This window comes from Apodemus sylvaticus, chromosome 6 (assembly GCF_947179515.1).
Source record: "Apodemus sylvaticus chromosome 6, mApoSyl1.1, whole genome shotgun sequence".
Taxonomy (NCBI): Eukaryota; Metazoa; Chordata; class Mammalia; order Rodentia; family Muridae; genus Apodemus; species Apodemus sylvaticus.
In genome coordinates, this window is record NC_067477.1 from 38,837,735 (window position 1) to 38,855,035 (window position 17,301).

The following is a 17,301-nucleotide window of genomic DNA, read 5'->3' on the forward strand; positions in this document are numbered from 1 at the left end:
TGCGTGAATGTTTTCTCTCATGTGTGTGTGTGCCTACTACTTTCATGCAGTGTTGGCAGAGGCCAGAAGAGGGCGCTGGATCCCCTAGGATCAGAGGTCTGGACTGTGGAGCTGGGAATCAAACCTGGGTCCTTGGGAAGAACAGCCAGTGCTCTTAACTGCTTAGCTATCTCTCAGGTCCATGAAATTACAAGTATTTTAACAGAGCTATGCATGAAACTTTGCAAGGCTCAAAATTAGCATGCGAGTGAGCTAAGAGCTGTTTACCCCAGTAGGTTTAAATGTAAGCTGCCAAGAGGGTGTTATTCAAACACTTAATGTCTGCCAGGCAGTGGGTGGTGGCACACACTTTAAAACCCATTACTTGGGAGGCAGAAGCAGGGGGATCTCTGAGAGTTCGAGGCCAGCCTGGTCTACATAGTGAGTTCCAGGACAGCTAGAGAACTGAGAAACTCTGTCTCGAAAAAAACAAAACAAAAAACTAACCCCCCCAACCCCCCAAGACCCAAACCACAGAACATTTAATATTTGCAGGATGTAAGGCACATGCCTATAATTCCAGTACTTGGAAGGTAGGAAGTAGGAGGATCAGGAATTCGAGGTCATCTTTGAGTATAAAGTATATTTAAAGGCAGCCAAGGCTGTATAAGACTATCATAAAACAACAACAAAGCATCCAAAATATAGAATGATTAATATCAATTGCATTTAAAGGCCTAGAAACATGATGTTGGTTAGGTTCACTAACCAACAAGGTCACTTGTATCTAGATGACAGCCCCGAATTTCACAGTGACCTGTGACTCCCAACTGTTACAAGAGAGTTGCCGCACAGTTTTAGAGGAGGCACAAGGTAAAAACACACTGTATCGTCCTTGGCAGGGACCCAGTATTTCGAGTTAATTTCTTCTGTAATTTTTCTTTTGTTTGTTTGTTTTTCAAGACAGGGTTTCTCTGTGTGGCCCTGGCTGTCCTGGAACTCACTCTGTAGACAAGGCTAGCCTTGAACTCAGAAATTCACCTGCCTCTATCTCCCGAGTGCTGGGACTAAAGGCGTGCGCCACCACTGCCAAGTGTAATTTTTTTTTAGTAGCCTTGACTTGCAGATTTTTGTTTCCTACCATTGTGATAAACAACACCTTCCCCAACGCCCATTACTCCAAAAGACTGCCTTAGGCACTTTCTTATCTATCTACCTACCTATCTATTATATGTAAGTACACTGTAGCTGTCTTCAGACACCCCAGAAGAGGGCATCAGATCTCATTACAGATGGTTGTGAGCCACCATATGGTCTGAGATTTGAACTCAGGACCTTCGGAAGAACAGTTAGTGTTCCTAACCACTGAGCCATCTTTCCAGCCCCTTAGACACTTTCTTAAAGGTAAAGGGAAGAATTAGCAGGAGAGGGCAGGGGTTGGGAGAGGCCCTGGGATACCGTGGGGAACAAAGCCAGGTGTGACTTCTTATTCCTTCAGTCCTGACACTTGGGAGGGTGATGGACAGGGTTGCTGTGAGTTCAAGGCTAGCCGGGCATACATAACTTTTAAGTTAGAGTGAGCTGTGGAGTTACATTCCCCACCCCACCCCCAAACCAACCGTCCAATAACCAGCAAGATAAATGGTGGAGGTGAGGTCAGAAGAATTCTGATGCAGTGAGTTGTGCTTAGTCTGACTGTCTCTCTTCTCCTCTCCTCTCCCCTCCCCTCCCTTCCCCTCCCCTCTTCTCCTCTCCTCCCTTCCTCTCCCCTCCCCTCCTGTCCACTTCCCATCCCCTCTCCTCTCCCCCTCCTCTTCTTCTTCTTCTTCTTTTTTTTTTTTTGAGACAGTGTCTTTCTAAGTAGTTCAGGTTGGCCTTGAACTTTTGATTCTCCTGCCTCAGCTTCCTAGGATCCCTAGGTGGGGATGCTACCACACCTGGTACTAAAGGCAGCTGCCTCTTCCCTCTTAATTTGGAGTAAACAAGGAGTGGAGGTCCTTTTGCAGTTATGCAGGTCAGAGTTCATCGCCCGGAGCTGTCAGAGGATGGAAAACATCTGCTTGGAGCCAGCAGGCCTCTCTCTGTCCCAGTCTTTGCCAGAGTGAGGGACATTTTAGATCTTGTGGCTTCTGTCCGTCTCTCCCGCTGGTAGACACCTATTTTTATATAGCAGCGTTAGTATTGACAGAACAACAAGACTTGATGTACCCTCCTTTGCTCAGCTCATAGACTTCGGGCTGACTTCTGCCTAGTGCAGAGAAGCCTGAGGTCATGTAAGTGGGGGGGGAGGGGTGAGTGAGGGAAACAGGTGCTGGGGAGTGTCGCCACCCTTAAAGCAACACCCGCAGCGAGCCCTCATAGGGGAGACCTCTGTAGATGAGGAGATTGCTTAGGAAATGGCCCAAAGGACTGCATTTGTTCCCCGGTGTATGCAGGGATGGGAGAGGAGTTTGATTCCCAGCTCTCTCGGGTCACCCTTTGGTGGCAGTGGCCAGTATTTTCCTCCCCTGTGCAATAGTCCTTGCCATTGCTTTAACTCAGGATGTGAGAGCTCCCAAGATTGCATACATCTCCAAGGGCGAGGGAGAGCCTGGCAGAGCAGACTTGGCAAGCACAGGGTAAAGAGAGAGCATTAGCTATTTTAGAAAGAGCCGCAGGGCTCTGTGGCCAGCTTCTCACTGGAGTGAAGATCCAAAGCCAAATCATGCTGGACTGGCTTCAGTGAGGTGGGAAAGGGGCAGTGGCTGCTCCTGTGTGGGGCCCGGGCTTCTGGCATGATCAGAGAGGAGAAAGATGAGGGGAGATGTCCTACCTGTTGTCTTGTCTTATGTTTGGAGTCCAGTCACTACTTAGCACTTAGGCATGGGATGTGCCTTTTGTGCCTCTAAGGGGTGGGGGTTATTTTTGTTTGTTTGATTTTTAGAGATAAGGTCTCTGTATTGCTCTGGTTGTCCTAGGATTCTTTTTTTTTTTTTAAAGATTTATTTATTTATTATATGCAAGTACACTGTAGCTGTCATCAGACACCCCAGAAGAGGGCATCAGATCTCATTATGGATGGTTGTGAGCCACCATGTGGTTGCTGGGATTTGAACTCAGGACCTTCGGAAGAGCAGTGCTCTTAACCTCTGAGCCATCTCTCCAGCTCATCATGTCTTGGCATTCTTAATCTTCTTGCCTACCAAATGCAGGGATAACAGGTGTGTGTTTTCACACCCAATTGATGAGGTCTTGATTTCTTCCTTGTGAACAGAGCCCTCAAATCTAATTTTTTTTTCTTTCCTGTTTGTTTTCTGAGACAGGGTTTCTCTGTGTAGCCCTGGTTTTCCTGGAACTCGATCTGTAGACCAGGCTGGTCTCAATCTCAGAGATCTGCTCGCCTCTGCCTCCCCAGTGCCAAAAATCTGTTCTTAAGACAAGAAGCTAGCCGGGCGGTGGTGGCGCATGCCTGTAATCCCAGCACTCTAGGAGGCAGAGGCAGGCGGATTTCTGAGTTCGAGGCCAGCTTGGTCTACAGAGTGAGCTCCAGGACAGCCAGGGCTATACAGGGAAACCCTGTCTCGAAAAAACCAAATTAAAAAAAAAAAAAAAAAGACAAGAAGCTAACCAGAAGGACCCCTCCCCCCAACTTTAAAGTGCCCCCCACCCCCAGGTAGGGAAGGATGAGCAGGAGGAAGCAAGATTTGGAAGAGTCCCAGCTGAAAGTGGAGTATGAAGCCGGCACAATATCTTATTCCTACAGACCCAACCCCTGGGAAGGTGAGGCAGGATTGCTGTGAGTTCAAGGCCAGCCTGGGCTACCCAGTAATCTCTAAGTCAGCTATGGACTAGGAACAGCGCCCGTGTCCACCTGCCCAAAAGCCTAACCAACCAACAAAAATGGTAAATGAAGTAAATGATATCAGGTAGAGTTGAGAGAATCCCACAATGACCCCAGAAAAAAGAAATTGTTCCAGTAATGAGGGAGGAGAGGAAACATCATAAGATCCTTGCTGTCAGGCAAACTTCACTCAATAGCAGAAAGTAGCAATGTTTCCGCACACCCAAGGTCTCCAGCTCAAGGCCATGGAATGCCAGTTTTTAACTTTTGTCAACAGGAACCGCCTGGTGTCTGTGCCCAGGAGTATCACCCTGATCTCTCCTCATGTCCTTCAAGCTCGTAGACAGCTGGTGACTAAAGCCCACACGTTCTCTGGAAACCATCCATTCTACCCGCTGACCATCACCCTCGGGCCTGAGCGCGGAGTCTCAGCCTCCTAAGGGGTTCCCTGACCTACATCCCAGGGGTTCCCTGACCTCTACCCAGGTCTCCTGTAACCCTCATCACTGCTCTTTCCCTACGAAGTCAGTCTCCTCATTTGCAGCCCCGGCTTAGAATCTTTAGAATCTTATGGTGTTGGTCAGCTGCCTCTGGGACCAAACGCCTGCATTTCTTAGAATTTACACTCCACCTCCTCTCTCGGGTGTTTTCCTGCCCACTCATCCTATGCAGCTATTTTCTTACCCGAGGGCTTGCTCACAAGTTCAATGCTCTTACAAATGTCTCTGAAGGTGCAGTCATACACCCTCCCACCCCGCGTCATTGTCATTTGGGAGTGAGCACAGGGTTAAGTAAGTATCCCTTCTAAAGGGATAACCCTGATCTTTTGGCCCGGTTGGTGGTTTTTTTTATCTTACCCCTGGGGCCAGATGCTCCCGGCTCCCTGCTCCCCCTTTCACACACTGTCTAGTCTCCATATATGTAGGGCTTGTTCCTGACTTCTCTGTGCCCCAAGGCCCGGCAGTAGGGAATCTTGCTGTGTAAAGTAGCTGTTGCTGAGTTATATTTTTAGTTTTGAAGACATTTACCTCTTGTGACATTTCTAAAGTCTTCTTAAGCAAAGCCCAAATTAATCGTTATCTTCTTCATGGAGACTTTCCCTCTCCTGATGTTGGAATGGCTCAGTCTTTTGGTACCCGTCACTTCTTTGTCTCGTCTCATATGCCAAGACCTCTGTACTTCGGTTCACCTTCAACAATCCTAACCTGTAGATGCTCCCAATAAACACTCAGGGCTCTGACCACTGATTGCGACTGTGTGCACTGGGCCTCAGTTGAAGATGGCTGGGAGGCTCCTCCCCCCCCCCCCCCATAACTCCCATCAAGCAATAGTTCTGCTTGTGGAAGGGTTAGGCTTCCTGTCTCTGGTCCTTCTGTGGATGGGTAGGAATTGCATTTGGAGGGCTGTTTCCCCGGGCCCGGTTTGCTTGCTCATTTCTTCATTTGGTTTCTCCAGACAGGGTTTCTTTCTCTGTGTAGCCCTGGCTGTCCTGGAACTCTCTCTGTACACCAGGCTGGCCTCGAACTCAGAGATCCACCTGCCTCTGCTGGGATTAGAGGTCTGTGCCACTACTACATGGCTGCCTGATTTATTTTTTATCTCGGTGCCTGTGCCTAGCACAGTGTCTCCCGGAAGAGAAAACCTTCTGCGCTTGGATAAATGAATGAGTAAACTCAGGAACAGGGTCACTGGGAAGCAGCAAATATTGTTTCCAGGTATGAACCGCCATGTCTGGTTTAGCCCGCACTTAATTTTGTTTAAATGTAGGGTTTTATATATTCTAGGCTGGCCTCTATAATCTAGCTCAGGATGACCCTAAATTTCTGATCTTCCATTTCCTAATTGCTAGGATTACAGCTGTGCCCCACCACATCCAGATGATGTGCTGTGGATTGAACCCAGGGCTTCCTGGATGCGAGGCAAATACCTTGCTGACTGTCTAGATGCTAGCCTCCTCCGGTATCATTATTATTATTATTATTAATTACCTTTTTTTTTTTTTGGTTTTCGAGATAGGGCTTCTCTGTGTAGCCTTGGCTTTCCTGGGACAAACTTTGTAGACCAGGCTGGCCTTGAACTCTCAGAGACCTTCCTGCCACTGCCTCGCAAGAGCCAGGATTAAAGGTGTGAGCCACCACCTCCAGACTTTGCTGACCACAGTTTTAATGTTTCATTTTTCTTCAGAGGAATTTTACATCACCTCAGTGTTCAGAGTTGGTTGTGACTCTCAGGAAAATACTCACTGAAGTCATGGCTACTTGTGCTGTGGATTGGTGGAGAAAGGGAGTGGGGAGCTTGCTCTTGTTTTTAATAAAATTCTTCTAGCTCCCAGAGCCCTTGAGGGCTGCGTTCATTTTGTATTGCTTTTGTGGCCTACTTATTTTGTTTTTGTTAAGGCATGTTTCTCGGGGTTGAACCTAGGGCCTTGTACATGCTTGGTAATCACTGTAGCACTTAGCTGTCTCCCTAACACTACACAAAAAAACTATGTTTTCAAGGATTTATCTTTATTTTATGTGTATGGGAGTTTTGCTTGTGTGTGCATCTCTGTATCATGTGCAGTACCCATGGAGGCCAGAAGAGGGCATAAGATCCCTTAGAACTGTAGTTAGAGAATGTTGTAAGACACTGTGTGGGTGCTTGAAACGGAACCAGGTCCTCTGCTAGAGCAGCCAGTGCTTTTAACTGCTGAGGCATCTCTCCAGCCTCTCCTCTTTCACTCTTAATTTTGAGGCGTGGCCTTACTAGGTTTTCCAGGCTGGACTTGAAGTCCATCTGTAATCTAGGTAGGGCTGATCTTTTTTTTTTTTTTTTTGTTTTTTTCGAGACAGGGTTTCTCTGTGTATCCCTGGCTGTCCTGGAACTCACTCTGTAGACCAGGCTGGCCTCGAACTCAGAAATCCGCCTGCCTCTGCCTCCCAGAGTGCTGGGATTACAGGCGTGTGCCACCACCGCCCGGCTAGGTAGGGCTGATCTTGCTGTCTTCTTCCCTGAGTCTACAGGGTAGGTAGGGTTGTAAGTTTGCACCACCAGGCCTGGCTCACACTCGTTCAAATGGATCCTGTGGCTGTGAGGAGAGCCTTTGCCTTCTCTCATATTTAGGTGTGTTGCAAAGGTGGTATTGTTCCTTTGGAACATGTCTGCATGCTTTCCCTTCATCTGCAGATGTTTTAATTAATTAATTAGATTTTATGTATATTGGTGTCCTTCCTGCTTGTATTTGCATGTGAGGGTGTCAGATTCCCTGGAACTGGAGTTACCGATAATTGTGAGCTGCCATGTGGGTGCTGGAAATTGAATATGGGTCCTTAACCACTGAGCCATCTCTTCATCCTCTGATTTTTTTTCAGGAGTAAAGAGAGATGGGTGCCCCTGTGACTTACGTTCTTGGTCACTTGCTGTATTCTTGAGCTGTGTCTAAGAGGTTTGCTCACTGACATCAATGGAGAGTTAGAGAAAACTGTGTAAAGGAAAATTAATGTGACTGAGAATGGACCCTACCTTTCTTTCTCATGAATAAAGCTATCCAATAAAATATAGGGTCACGTGGGCCACGTGTGTGATTTGAAATTTCCTACTAATTACACTTTTAAAAAGTAAAGAGAAATCGTGAAGAGTTTCCCTAACATTTTATTTATTCTAGAAAACCCCAAATATAATTTCTACATGTGATCAATATAAAATTATTCAGGGCTGGAGAGATGGCTCAGCGGTTAAGAGCACCGTCTGCTCTTATAGAGGTCCTGAGTTCAAATCCCAGCAACCACATGGTGGCTCACAACCATCCTTAATGAGATCTGACACCCTCTTCTGGAGTGTCTAAAGACAGCTACAGTGTACTTACATATAATAATAAATAAATATTTAAAAAAATTCAGTTATTTGGAGAGAAGTTTAACAATCAGTTAATGTAAGGCTGGGCGTAACGTGTAATGCATGCCCTTAATTTCAGCATTCATGAGGCAGACAGGGGCACAACATGAAACCCTATCTTTTAAAAAAATGATATATTAGTATAGGCATGAGGATTGGGAGGAAGAGAGACCTTCAGAAAGAGGGAGAGGTTTGAGAGCAGGTGTGTGTGGTCTTCTCTAAGAGAGTCAACTCATGAGATAATTTCCATTCCCCTTTTGGTGCTAAGTCTATGAAATCATGTGTATATTTGATATATTCAGAATCACCACTTATCAAATGCTCAACAGTCACCTGGACTAGGGATGCTCTCTCTGGTTGGACAGCAAAGCTTACTTTGGAGAGGTAATCATTCTGGTTTCCTTCTGCATTCCAAATAGCCTGCCTGGCCACCTAGACCAAGGCAGGAAAGATGGGGTTTGTATTCACATATGAACCAACAGAGCTTTAGAAACGGGATTTTTGTCCTCCTCCTTCCCTCCCTCCCTCCCTCCCTCCCTCCCTCCCTTCTTTCCTTTCCTCCCTCCCTCCCTCTCCTTCCCTCCCTCCCTCCCTCTCCTTCCCTCCCTCCCTCCCTCTCCTTTCCTCCCTCTCTCCTTCTCTCCCTCCCTTCCTTGCCTTTCTCATGATCCTTTTCTTTCCCCCTCAGACTGTCAGGGACTGAGCCCAAAGGCAGATATGTATTTGGCAGGCTCTGAGCCCCTGAGCTAGCCCTTTGACTCGTAATTAATTTTATGTGTACGAGTGTTTTGTTTACATGTATGTCTGGGCATCATGTGCATGCCCGTGTCTGCATTGTCCAGGAGAGGGCATCAGATCTCCCCTGGAACCCTTGTTAGAAGCCTGTGGACCACCTCGCAGGTGCTGGGGGTTGCCCTAGGTCCTCATAAGGAGCAGTGTGTTCTCTTAACCACTAAACCATCTCTCCAGCCCTCAAAGTGTGCACTTTTTTTGTTTGAAAAAGTGTTTTGATATCCAGCCATTAAGAAGGGTTTTAGGTTTATGTCACTAAATCATGGAAACATTGCTGTCAACGCTGTTCATTTGCTCTAATCAGTGCATTTCAGAAGTAGAGTATTATTTCTAATCTCCGTTGTCATCTTCTCGGAATTCCCTATATTCTTTATGTCCCAGCTGGCAAATGGTGGGCAGACAGATGGGTTTCAGAGTCTTTATTACGATTACACAGCGCTGCTGAGCACGGGCTTTAACTCTGGTCCAGGCTCCTGTCTTCTTCAAGCATGTTTACTCACTCGTAAGTCCCTTGCTTTTGAAGATTTGGGCCCAAATCTGTGTCCTTTTAATCTACAAAACCCAAAGTTAATAATACCTCTTTATTTCTCAGAAGTGATAAAAGTGACTATAAAGTCAGAATTGTATTAACAGTTAAAATGACATTCCATGAAGTACAAAAACCAAGACAATACTATGGGGGGGGGTGCAGGGAGATGAGACTGGGTTTCCATATTGGGGGGTGGGGGGTGAGACTAGGTTTCCATAGTAGTCCAGACTGGTTTTGAATTTTAAGGGAGCACCATCGTACCTGGTTCTCTTTAGAGTTCATAAATACCAGCATCCTCAACATGAGACACTGTCACGAAAAGAGAGGGTTGGGGAGAACATCCCCATACTAGGCAAACAAAGAGTTAAATATTTACAGTCCTCTCCCCCCCACCCCCAATCACTCAGCCTTGCTGGGCTTATCTGTAACTCTAATAGTGAATGGAGCTGGAATCTGGAAGTTTTGGACTGTTTTGTAATTGTATTTTACTTTATTCATTGAGAGCCGCAAAAGGCGAGAGCAGGTGGAAGGTGGAATCGTGAACTGCAACTCAGCATCTCCGGGTTTCCTTTTCATTCCCCAGCCCCCCAGCTATTTGACCTGATTAAACAGCCAAGGGGCCGTAGCCAGGCTTCTGTTCGCTAACGATGCCTCTGCCCTCTATGTGATTTCGTGCGTTTCGCCCACTCTTTAGTCTCCCTGTGCTCCGTGGAAGCCCGAGTTCGCAGAAGTCTTTCAGTTTCTTCAAGGGTTCAGCAGACTCTAAGCTGCGGCAGACTGGGGAAGCCTGGAGTCACGTCTGGACATTCACTTGCAAATTCTTTTCACCTCTTATCTTAGTCCAGAAAGGTGACGCCTGGATTCGCAGAGCCGTTTCCGGAGGGGACTCTAGCAACACCTACCTCAGGCTCTAACAATTTCTGCCTAGTTACTGGCTTCCCTAGCTGCGTTTCCTAAAGTTGCCTCAAATCTTCCCCAACCTTCTGCCTAAAAAGCGCCAGGTCCCACTTCGCTTCCAAGCTGGCCCTGTCAGATCATTGTGAATGGTTGACAGTGGAGAACGGTGGTCGTAGGGGACCGCGCGGAGTGACCACCTATGAATTACGTAACAAAACCCGTGGCTGTCGGAGAGGGCGAGCCTGACACTGAGACACTCCAGGGGGAAGGGAGTTGCTGTCCTGGACTCGCCAGTTCTCCGAAATCGACGGAGAAAGGTGGCTGAGGTAAAGAAAACACGTCGGGAACAAGAATATTGAACAGCCGCAGAACCCAGAGCATTATTAGCAAACAGTGGAACACGAGTAGTAATTTCTTGGAGGAAACTGCAGCCTTCCAACTTTTTGTACTGCAACACGGTAGTGTACTCGGAGTTCGGGGGTTAAAAACCGTGATTTACAAAGCCCAAAGCCAATGAATGGAATTCAGTGGTTTTGTCGGCGCTACGTAAAAATTCTTGTCCAGGAGCGCAAACTCTGCAGCTATTTAGTAAAGTAGGGACTCAAACTAAGCGAGCATGCTCTCCCATGTGTCTCCACTAGTCCCAATCTGAAAGGGCGCTACTAACACGGTACTGCCCCTTTAAGACCTGCTCGCTCTCGGGCTCTACAAAAGGGAGTGACCTCTGGGCTTTGACAGCTCCCCTAATAACTACCACCACGCAGGCCCCGCCCACTTGGCGACCAGCCGCGCCGATTGGCCGGCAGGCCGGTATCCCGTGCTCTGATTGGCCTGCCGCTTCCCCTGAGCGAACCTTTAGAACTCTGAGACAGACAATATTCTGTTACATTGTAGCAAAATGGCGACTGTCATTCACAACCCCCTGAAAGCGTAAGTAAGACTAAAAAATGTACATATTCCGCGTGGTTTCAATATGAAAAAAAGGCGCCTTGCGGAGCGCAGCCGGCGCCGGGCTCTCGCAGACGCCTCCCCGCTGCGCCCGGGCTCCCCTTTTCTTCCTGCTCTTACTTCTTCATCTTTTTTTTTTTCCTCCCAGCGCGCAGAAATGTCAGGAGATGCAATTAACAAAAAGAAAATTGTTACATTTATGTTCTGCTTAATTGGCTGACGGGGACCGGGAGGGAGTACAGAGCGGCGGCGCTGGCTCCGGAGCTGCGGGGGTCGTGAGCAGCTCGGGTCTTCACTGTCCCCGAGTCCCCTGCCTCTCCCGGCGCCGCGCGGGGCTGGCTGAGCCTGGCCGGAGCGCGGGGCAGGGACCGCGTCGTGCGCTCTGCTGAGCCCTGCGCTCCAAGCCCGAGCCTCCCCGGCCCCGCTGCTCGTCCACCCGGGCAGGCAGACCGACCGCAGCGGCTGCGGAGTTTTGCAGGGCGTTCGCTCTGCCTTCCGAGCTCTCGCAGGGAGTTTGTGTAAACCTTCCGGAGTTGGGAGGACTGCGCGCGGAGCGGCGGGTCCCGGGAGTCCTGGGGCCCAGGTGCTTGCCCCGGGCTTTTCCACTCCGGCAGCCGGGGATCAGGCAGGCGCTCCGGGCGGTCGCCGGTGTGTCTGTACATTTGTAGGCTAACTGGCTCTAGTAAATTAACGATCTGGGTTAACTTGAGGTTGATATGGAGGCAGGGGAACTGCAGGTCTTATAAATGGTGTGCTTGCCTGCTCTGGGTGAAAAGCCGAGGCGGCGGAGGCGGCGATGAAGGACTCTGGCGACAGCGAGGGGCAGGTGCCTCCCGGAGACTTTGAGCGGACAGAGGGGGGCGGGCTGCGCCAGGACTCGCGGGGGCCGGTTCCCGATCGGATCTGCCTGCCCGCCCGTCTTCCTTCCTTCCTTCCTTCCTTCCTTCCTTCCTTCCTTCCTTCCTTCCTTCCTTCCTTCCTTCCTTCCTTCCTTCCAGTCGGTGGACTGAATATGAAGCCGCCAAGTCCGCGGGTTATCGCGTAGCCGGGGGCGGCCTCGGAAAACTAGTGTGGCTCTCAAGGGGCACTATTGGCAGGGATGTTGGCAGAGGGTGGATCCTTGGGAGGCGCGGCGCGGCGTGGGCACCGGGTGGGTGCCGGGTGTACTAGGACTTCCCCGCCCTGATGAAAGCCTCTGGGAGTCGGAGGGTGCGCGTGGGTGTTTAGTACCAATCCTTCCCGGTGTGTGTCGGTGGTCGATCTTGGCTCTTTCAGCTGCGCGCTAGAGCGTTCCTGGCTCTGGGAGACGAAAACACCGTTCGCTTTGGGGAGCAGCAGGGCGGCGGCGAGTGTGTGTGGGATTCCTAGTGCCAAGAAACGCGTAGGGAGAACCTGCTGCGTTTGCACCAGCCAACAACCAGGAATAGGGCAGGGATGTCCCAGATCTCGGAGTTTCCACAAGATACTGCTGTGAAGACGGAGGCTGAGCTTGATGCGCGTTCCTGGCTCCCGTTCCGGTTCGGAAGCTCAGCTACTTTGCACTCGCGACAGCGTTTCGCCTAACAGAGAAAATGTTTTATGACAGAATAAATGGGCGTAACTTCGCCGCGTCCTCGCCGACTCCCGCCGCTACACCGCTGGTACCTGGAGTTGCTCCAGAACCCACACAGCTGATTTGCAGTTTCCTCATTTCCAGCCGAAATCACGTAGTCGAGCTGATGCTGCTTGGTAAACTCAAGTCAGAGAGATCTGTTTGCTATGTGTACGGGGTTCCTTAGTGGCAAAGCGGCACCCTTGATGCCCGGGCGCGCGCAGGAGCTCCACGCTCCAGGGTTCCCCAGATCTTTCCACTCCCCCCCCCTTTTTTTTTTTTGACATAGAAGCGTGCATGTATATGAAATTCTGGGAGAAAAGGAACAGAGAAGCAAGAAGGTGGCCAATCTCAGTTAATAGAATTAGTTCTGAATCACACTTGTATCCCTTAATAATTGGAAACACTTGCCGTGGGATGCATTTGTAACTCCGTCTTGGCTCCCGCACGCCGGCGCTCACAAACAGCACCCCTGCCTGCCTTCTTTCAGAGGAAGTCCAGTGGTCACTTATAATTAGCCGTCCCCTTTTGCATCCCTTCCTCTTCCCCTGAGGGCTGAGGGTGTAAACAATAACCCCAATGGCCAAGCTTATTTGCACCCTGGACGTTTTAAAAACTCCGCACGCAGGAGCTCACACGTCGTTACCGGGAGACTGAGGCCAGCTGCTTTATTATTATTATTATTATTTTGAAAAAAAATAACTTGTTTAATAAAACATCTTATACATTCCATTTGTTTTTAGAAGTTGCTGATCAGGAAGCAAAACACACGTGAATAAATTATGCATGAGCCAAATTAGAACAAAGCGTAGCAACACGTCAAGCCGAAGGGATGGGTGGGGGAGCAGGAAGGAGGGGTGAGGAGAACGGTTTGGAGAGCTTCTGTGTTTATCCTTGTGTGCCCCTCCTGACAATGAACCGGAGCTCCAGACCACATTAGCATTTTCTCCGAGTGCAAGCGGTCTTTCTCGCCTCAAAAAGGCAACATCACGGACGCCCCCTACAGAAGAAACTGGTCACACAAAGATTTCCTCTTGGGCCTGGGGATGAGTAGCAGTAGTTATGGCGTTGGGAAGAAGCCAGCTCAGGTTTCTTTCATGCCACCCTGTGTAGGGCTGTACCTTAGACTACAGGTCATTTTTCATCTTGCCAGCTTTTTTTTCCATGTGGGGCATTCAATAATTCAATTCGCCGGATGACTGGATAGCTCAACTTGAATCTCTTTGCTTTGCGTGGGGTGGGGGTGTCTTCTGTAGGGTCCCAAGTGCCTGAAAACAGCTTTTCTTGGAAGTTTGCCTTTCTTCCTGGCTGTCTTTGATCTCCCCCCAACTCCCCTTTTCTTTCTGGTTGCTTTCACCCCTTCCTCTCTGAAGCTGACAGTCTGGCTTCTCCATTTTAGCCTTTAACTTCTTGTTACTGCCCGACAGGGTGTTAGAGGCAGAATGCCAGGCCAGATTAGATCAGAAAGGGACTCGGCAGGTGGCCCTACAGCCAAGCAGACACATCTGGACAAATAGAATTCAGAGGCACTGACGGACCTGTATGATGTGTAAATGTGTGTTGCGTGCTATTTAAATTAGCAGCTACACTGTCTGAGTGCAGATTGTTGGAGTCATCCTCACCTCCTGTATACACAGAAAGTGAACGGGAATAGATTTGATAAAGGCACGGGTGTAAGTTACATGTTGTGTACTTGTCGATTTCTGTATACTTGGGAAATAAAATGCTTAAATTAAAAAAAAAATTACTTATCGCCAGGCAGTGGTGGTGCATGTCTTTAGTCCCAGCACTTGAGGCAGAGGCAGGTGGATTTCTGAGTTCAAGGCCAGCCTGGTCTACAAAGTGAGTTCCAGGATAGCCAGGGTTATACAGAGAAACCCTTTCTCAAAAAACCTATATATATATATATATATATATATATATATATATATATATATATATATATATATATATATATAACTTATCTTAGGTGGGCATGGTGGTACACCCGCCCAGCACTCGGGAGACTGAATTGGTGTCCAGCCTAGTCTACATAGTGAGTTCCAGGCAGCCAGAGCTACACAGAAAGACCCTATTTTTAAAAAGTTACTATTTTATGTGTGTCTGTCTTGAGCAGGTGAGGTGCTGGAAAAAGTGTGTGCGTGTGTGTCCATGTTCTTCCTTGTGTGTGTGCATCCATGTGTGTCTGTGTTGTTATTTGGAAGTGGTTCTTTCCTTCCACTATGTGTGGTCCAGGGATTGAACTCTGATCAGGCTTAAAGCAGACACTCTTAACTTGCTAAGCCATCTCTCCTGCTTGTAAGACCTCAATGTACTGGTTTGGGTTGATCACCTTCCCCCATGTCTGCCAACAGCACTTTAAGCAGCACAATCTCTCAGTAACTTATCAAAACTCCGTTCGTTCGTAGCACTTAACTGGGAATGCCTGCCCCCTTCTGCCAGACTTGATCATGTACATATGTCTCTATTTTTATAACTCCAGGCTCAGAGACGAATAAATGCTATTATTACTTAATTATTCTAGTTAGGGCTGTAATACTTTAATTGTTTGATTATAAACAATGAGAAAACTAAACTATTTAGTCATGCTTATGACGATGATTCCTTGTATACAGTTGCATCAAAACTTTGTAAAGAGTTACTTCTAGCTTGGAGGCACTTGTTGATATCTTTGCTTTATTATTAAGGACATAATTCCAAGAGAAAGAAATGTTTACATGTTCAATACTCAACACGGCTCACGTGTATAGATGGCATGGTCGGGTCTTTATCTCTCCGTCCATTCTTTGATGTGGATGTGTCTTCTAATCTTAAGTGGTTTTGGGGCACATGAAGGTTAAAAGCCAGACCTTACTCTTGCTGAGGCAGCCAGTTTAATTATCGGAGAGGGAGAGGAAGGGCCAGGGGGCCACATTCCTGCTCCTAATCTCGTCTTGGCTATTTTGGTTGGGGAAGGGGTGGTGAGTAGGGACAAGGCGGAGGACAGCGGGGATGGATGGGGCTTTGTGAATTTGTTGCCTTTTATGGATGTTATTTTAGTCCTTGATGGGAAAGGACCCTTGAAGCCCACAGATGGCTGACTACTACCATCTCTCTGCTATAGTCATCAGTGTGAAAATAAACAGGGATGCGGGGAGAGTTAAAAAGCACTGGCGATTCTTCCAGAGGACCCGAGTTCGGTTCCTAGCACCCACATAGAGCATCTTACATCTGCCCTGCCCTGGCTATCCTGGAGCTCACTCTGTAGACCAGGCTGGACTCAAACTCACAGATCTTCCTGCCTTTGACTCCCTGAGTGCTGGCATTAAAGGCGTGCATCAAAATCTGGCAGTATAAAATAAATCTTTTTTTTTTTAAAGCCCTGAAGTCTCCAAACTTCATTAGCACACATCATTTTTTTTATTTTTATTATATTTTGATAACTTATTGTTATTTTGAGATGTCCATGTCCACAGGGGTAATCAGTTTCTGTCAGAATCCAAGGGGGGAGGCATTTTGTCACAGTCCTGTCTGCAGACCTCCTGGGGGACATTTCAGACCCATAAAGGCAATTGGGACTCCATGGTGATTGACTCGGAGAGTTTACATCTTCCTTTGACTCTTCAGAAGCACACAGGTGGTTGAATTTAGATTTGCCTGCAAAAAGCTGTAATAGTTCTACCTCCCCTTAGATCACAGCCAAACACAATGCATGGTCATCGTGCATATACCCCCAAAAGAGAGAAACAGAGGCTGATGATACCGTCCTTCCCTGTGGAAGCTGGGTCACAAAAAAGGCCCTGGGATCCAGGGGCCTGTTTATTATACCAACCTCAGCCAAGTAATTTTTGCGGTTTTTGAGTGTTTTCAAAGTCACTCGAAGGCAGAAATGTAGCCAAATGTGGCAAACCTCAGGCCAAAAAAAAAAAAAAAAAAAAAAAAAAAAAAAAAAAAAAAATCCCACAGGCTCTGAAATATTTCACTTTTTTAAAAAAAAAAAAAAACAAAACTCTGCCGCCCTTCTCCAATGGCAGTCTTGTATAAGCACCAGCCTATTTTAAATAGTCTTGAAGTATGAAAGTATTTACAGAGGAAAGACAAAGAGTGGCCGGGGGTAGGGAGGAGAGGATGGGTGAGTGGATCAATCTACTGTGTGGTCTGGGCATCCAGAGACGATTGTTTAACTGCAGAAGGGCACCACAAGATGAAGGTTTCCAGCTCGCAAGTTTTCTTAGCTGCCAGAGTGACTGAGAGAGGATGGGGTGTGGTGGTGTTTGTGTGATTTGTTTTTCTTATTGGTCAGGTTACTGGTGTTTCACAGTCTGTCAGACCATATGGATGAACAGAGCTGGCCTCATAAAACTGTCACCAGGAGAAGGTTTTCTGGAGGCCTGTGATTTGCATTAGAGTTTTAAAAGCCAGAGTTAGGAGGTGTTGCTGGGGGAGGAGAGGAGCTAAAGAGGTGGAGTGTGGAGAATGTTTGAGTTGTGTGTTTGTGAACAGTAGAATGTGTGTGTGTGTGTGTGTGTGTGTGTGTGTGTAGGGGGAGGCTTAGTGGCAAGGGAGGAGAGGGAAGCCGATATGGAGGCTGAGGTGGGGGCTCAGTGGAGGCACAAGGGGTTCAGACTCAGTATCCCTAGTAATGGGTTCAGATAGTTCTCATTGAGTCTCTAGCACTCAGGGGCTGAGGTTGGAGAACAACTGACACATAGGGGTTAGAGAGATGGCTCAGTGGTTAAGAGCACTGACTGCTCTTCTGAAGGTCCTAAGTTCAAATCCCAGCAACCACACAGTGGCTCACAACCATCTGTAATGAGATCTGACGCCCTCTTCTGGTATGCCTGAGCACAGGTACAGCGTACTTACATATAATAATAAATAAATCTAAAAAAA

General features: G+C 47.9%; 1 protein-coding gene across 1 annotated transcript in view; it reads left to right on the plus strand.

Annotated features, from left to right (window-relative positions):
- Positions 1-10,745: 10,745 nt before the first annotated feature.
- The window catches only part of Dpf3 (double PHD fingers 3), a 275,541-nt gene continuing 268,985 nt past the window's right edge, over positions 10,746-17,301 (plus strand). Inside the window, exon 1 of the mRNA XM_052185527.1 lies at positions 10,746-10,820. Within this exon, the coding sequence (XP_052041487.1) occupies positions 10,789-10,820 (32 nt within the window). The 5' untranslated portion in view covers positions 10,746-10,788. The remainder of the gene's footprint in view (positions 10,821-17,301) is intronic.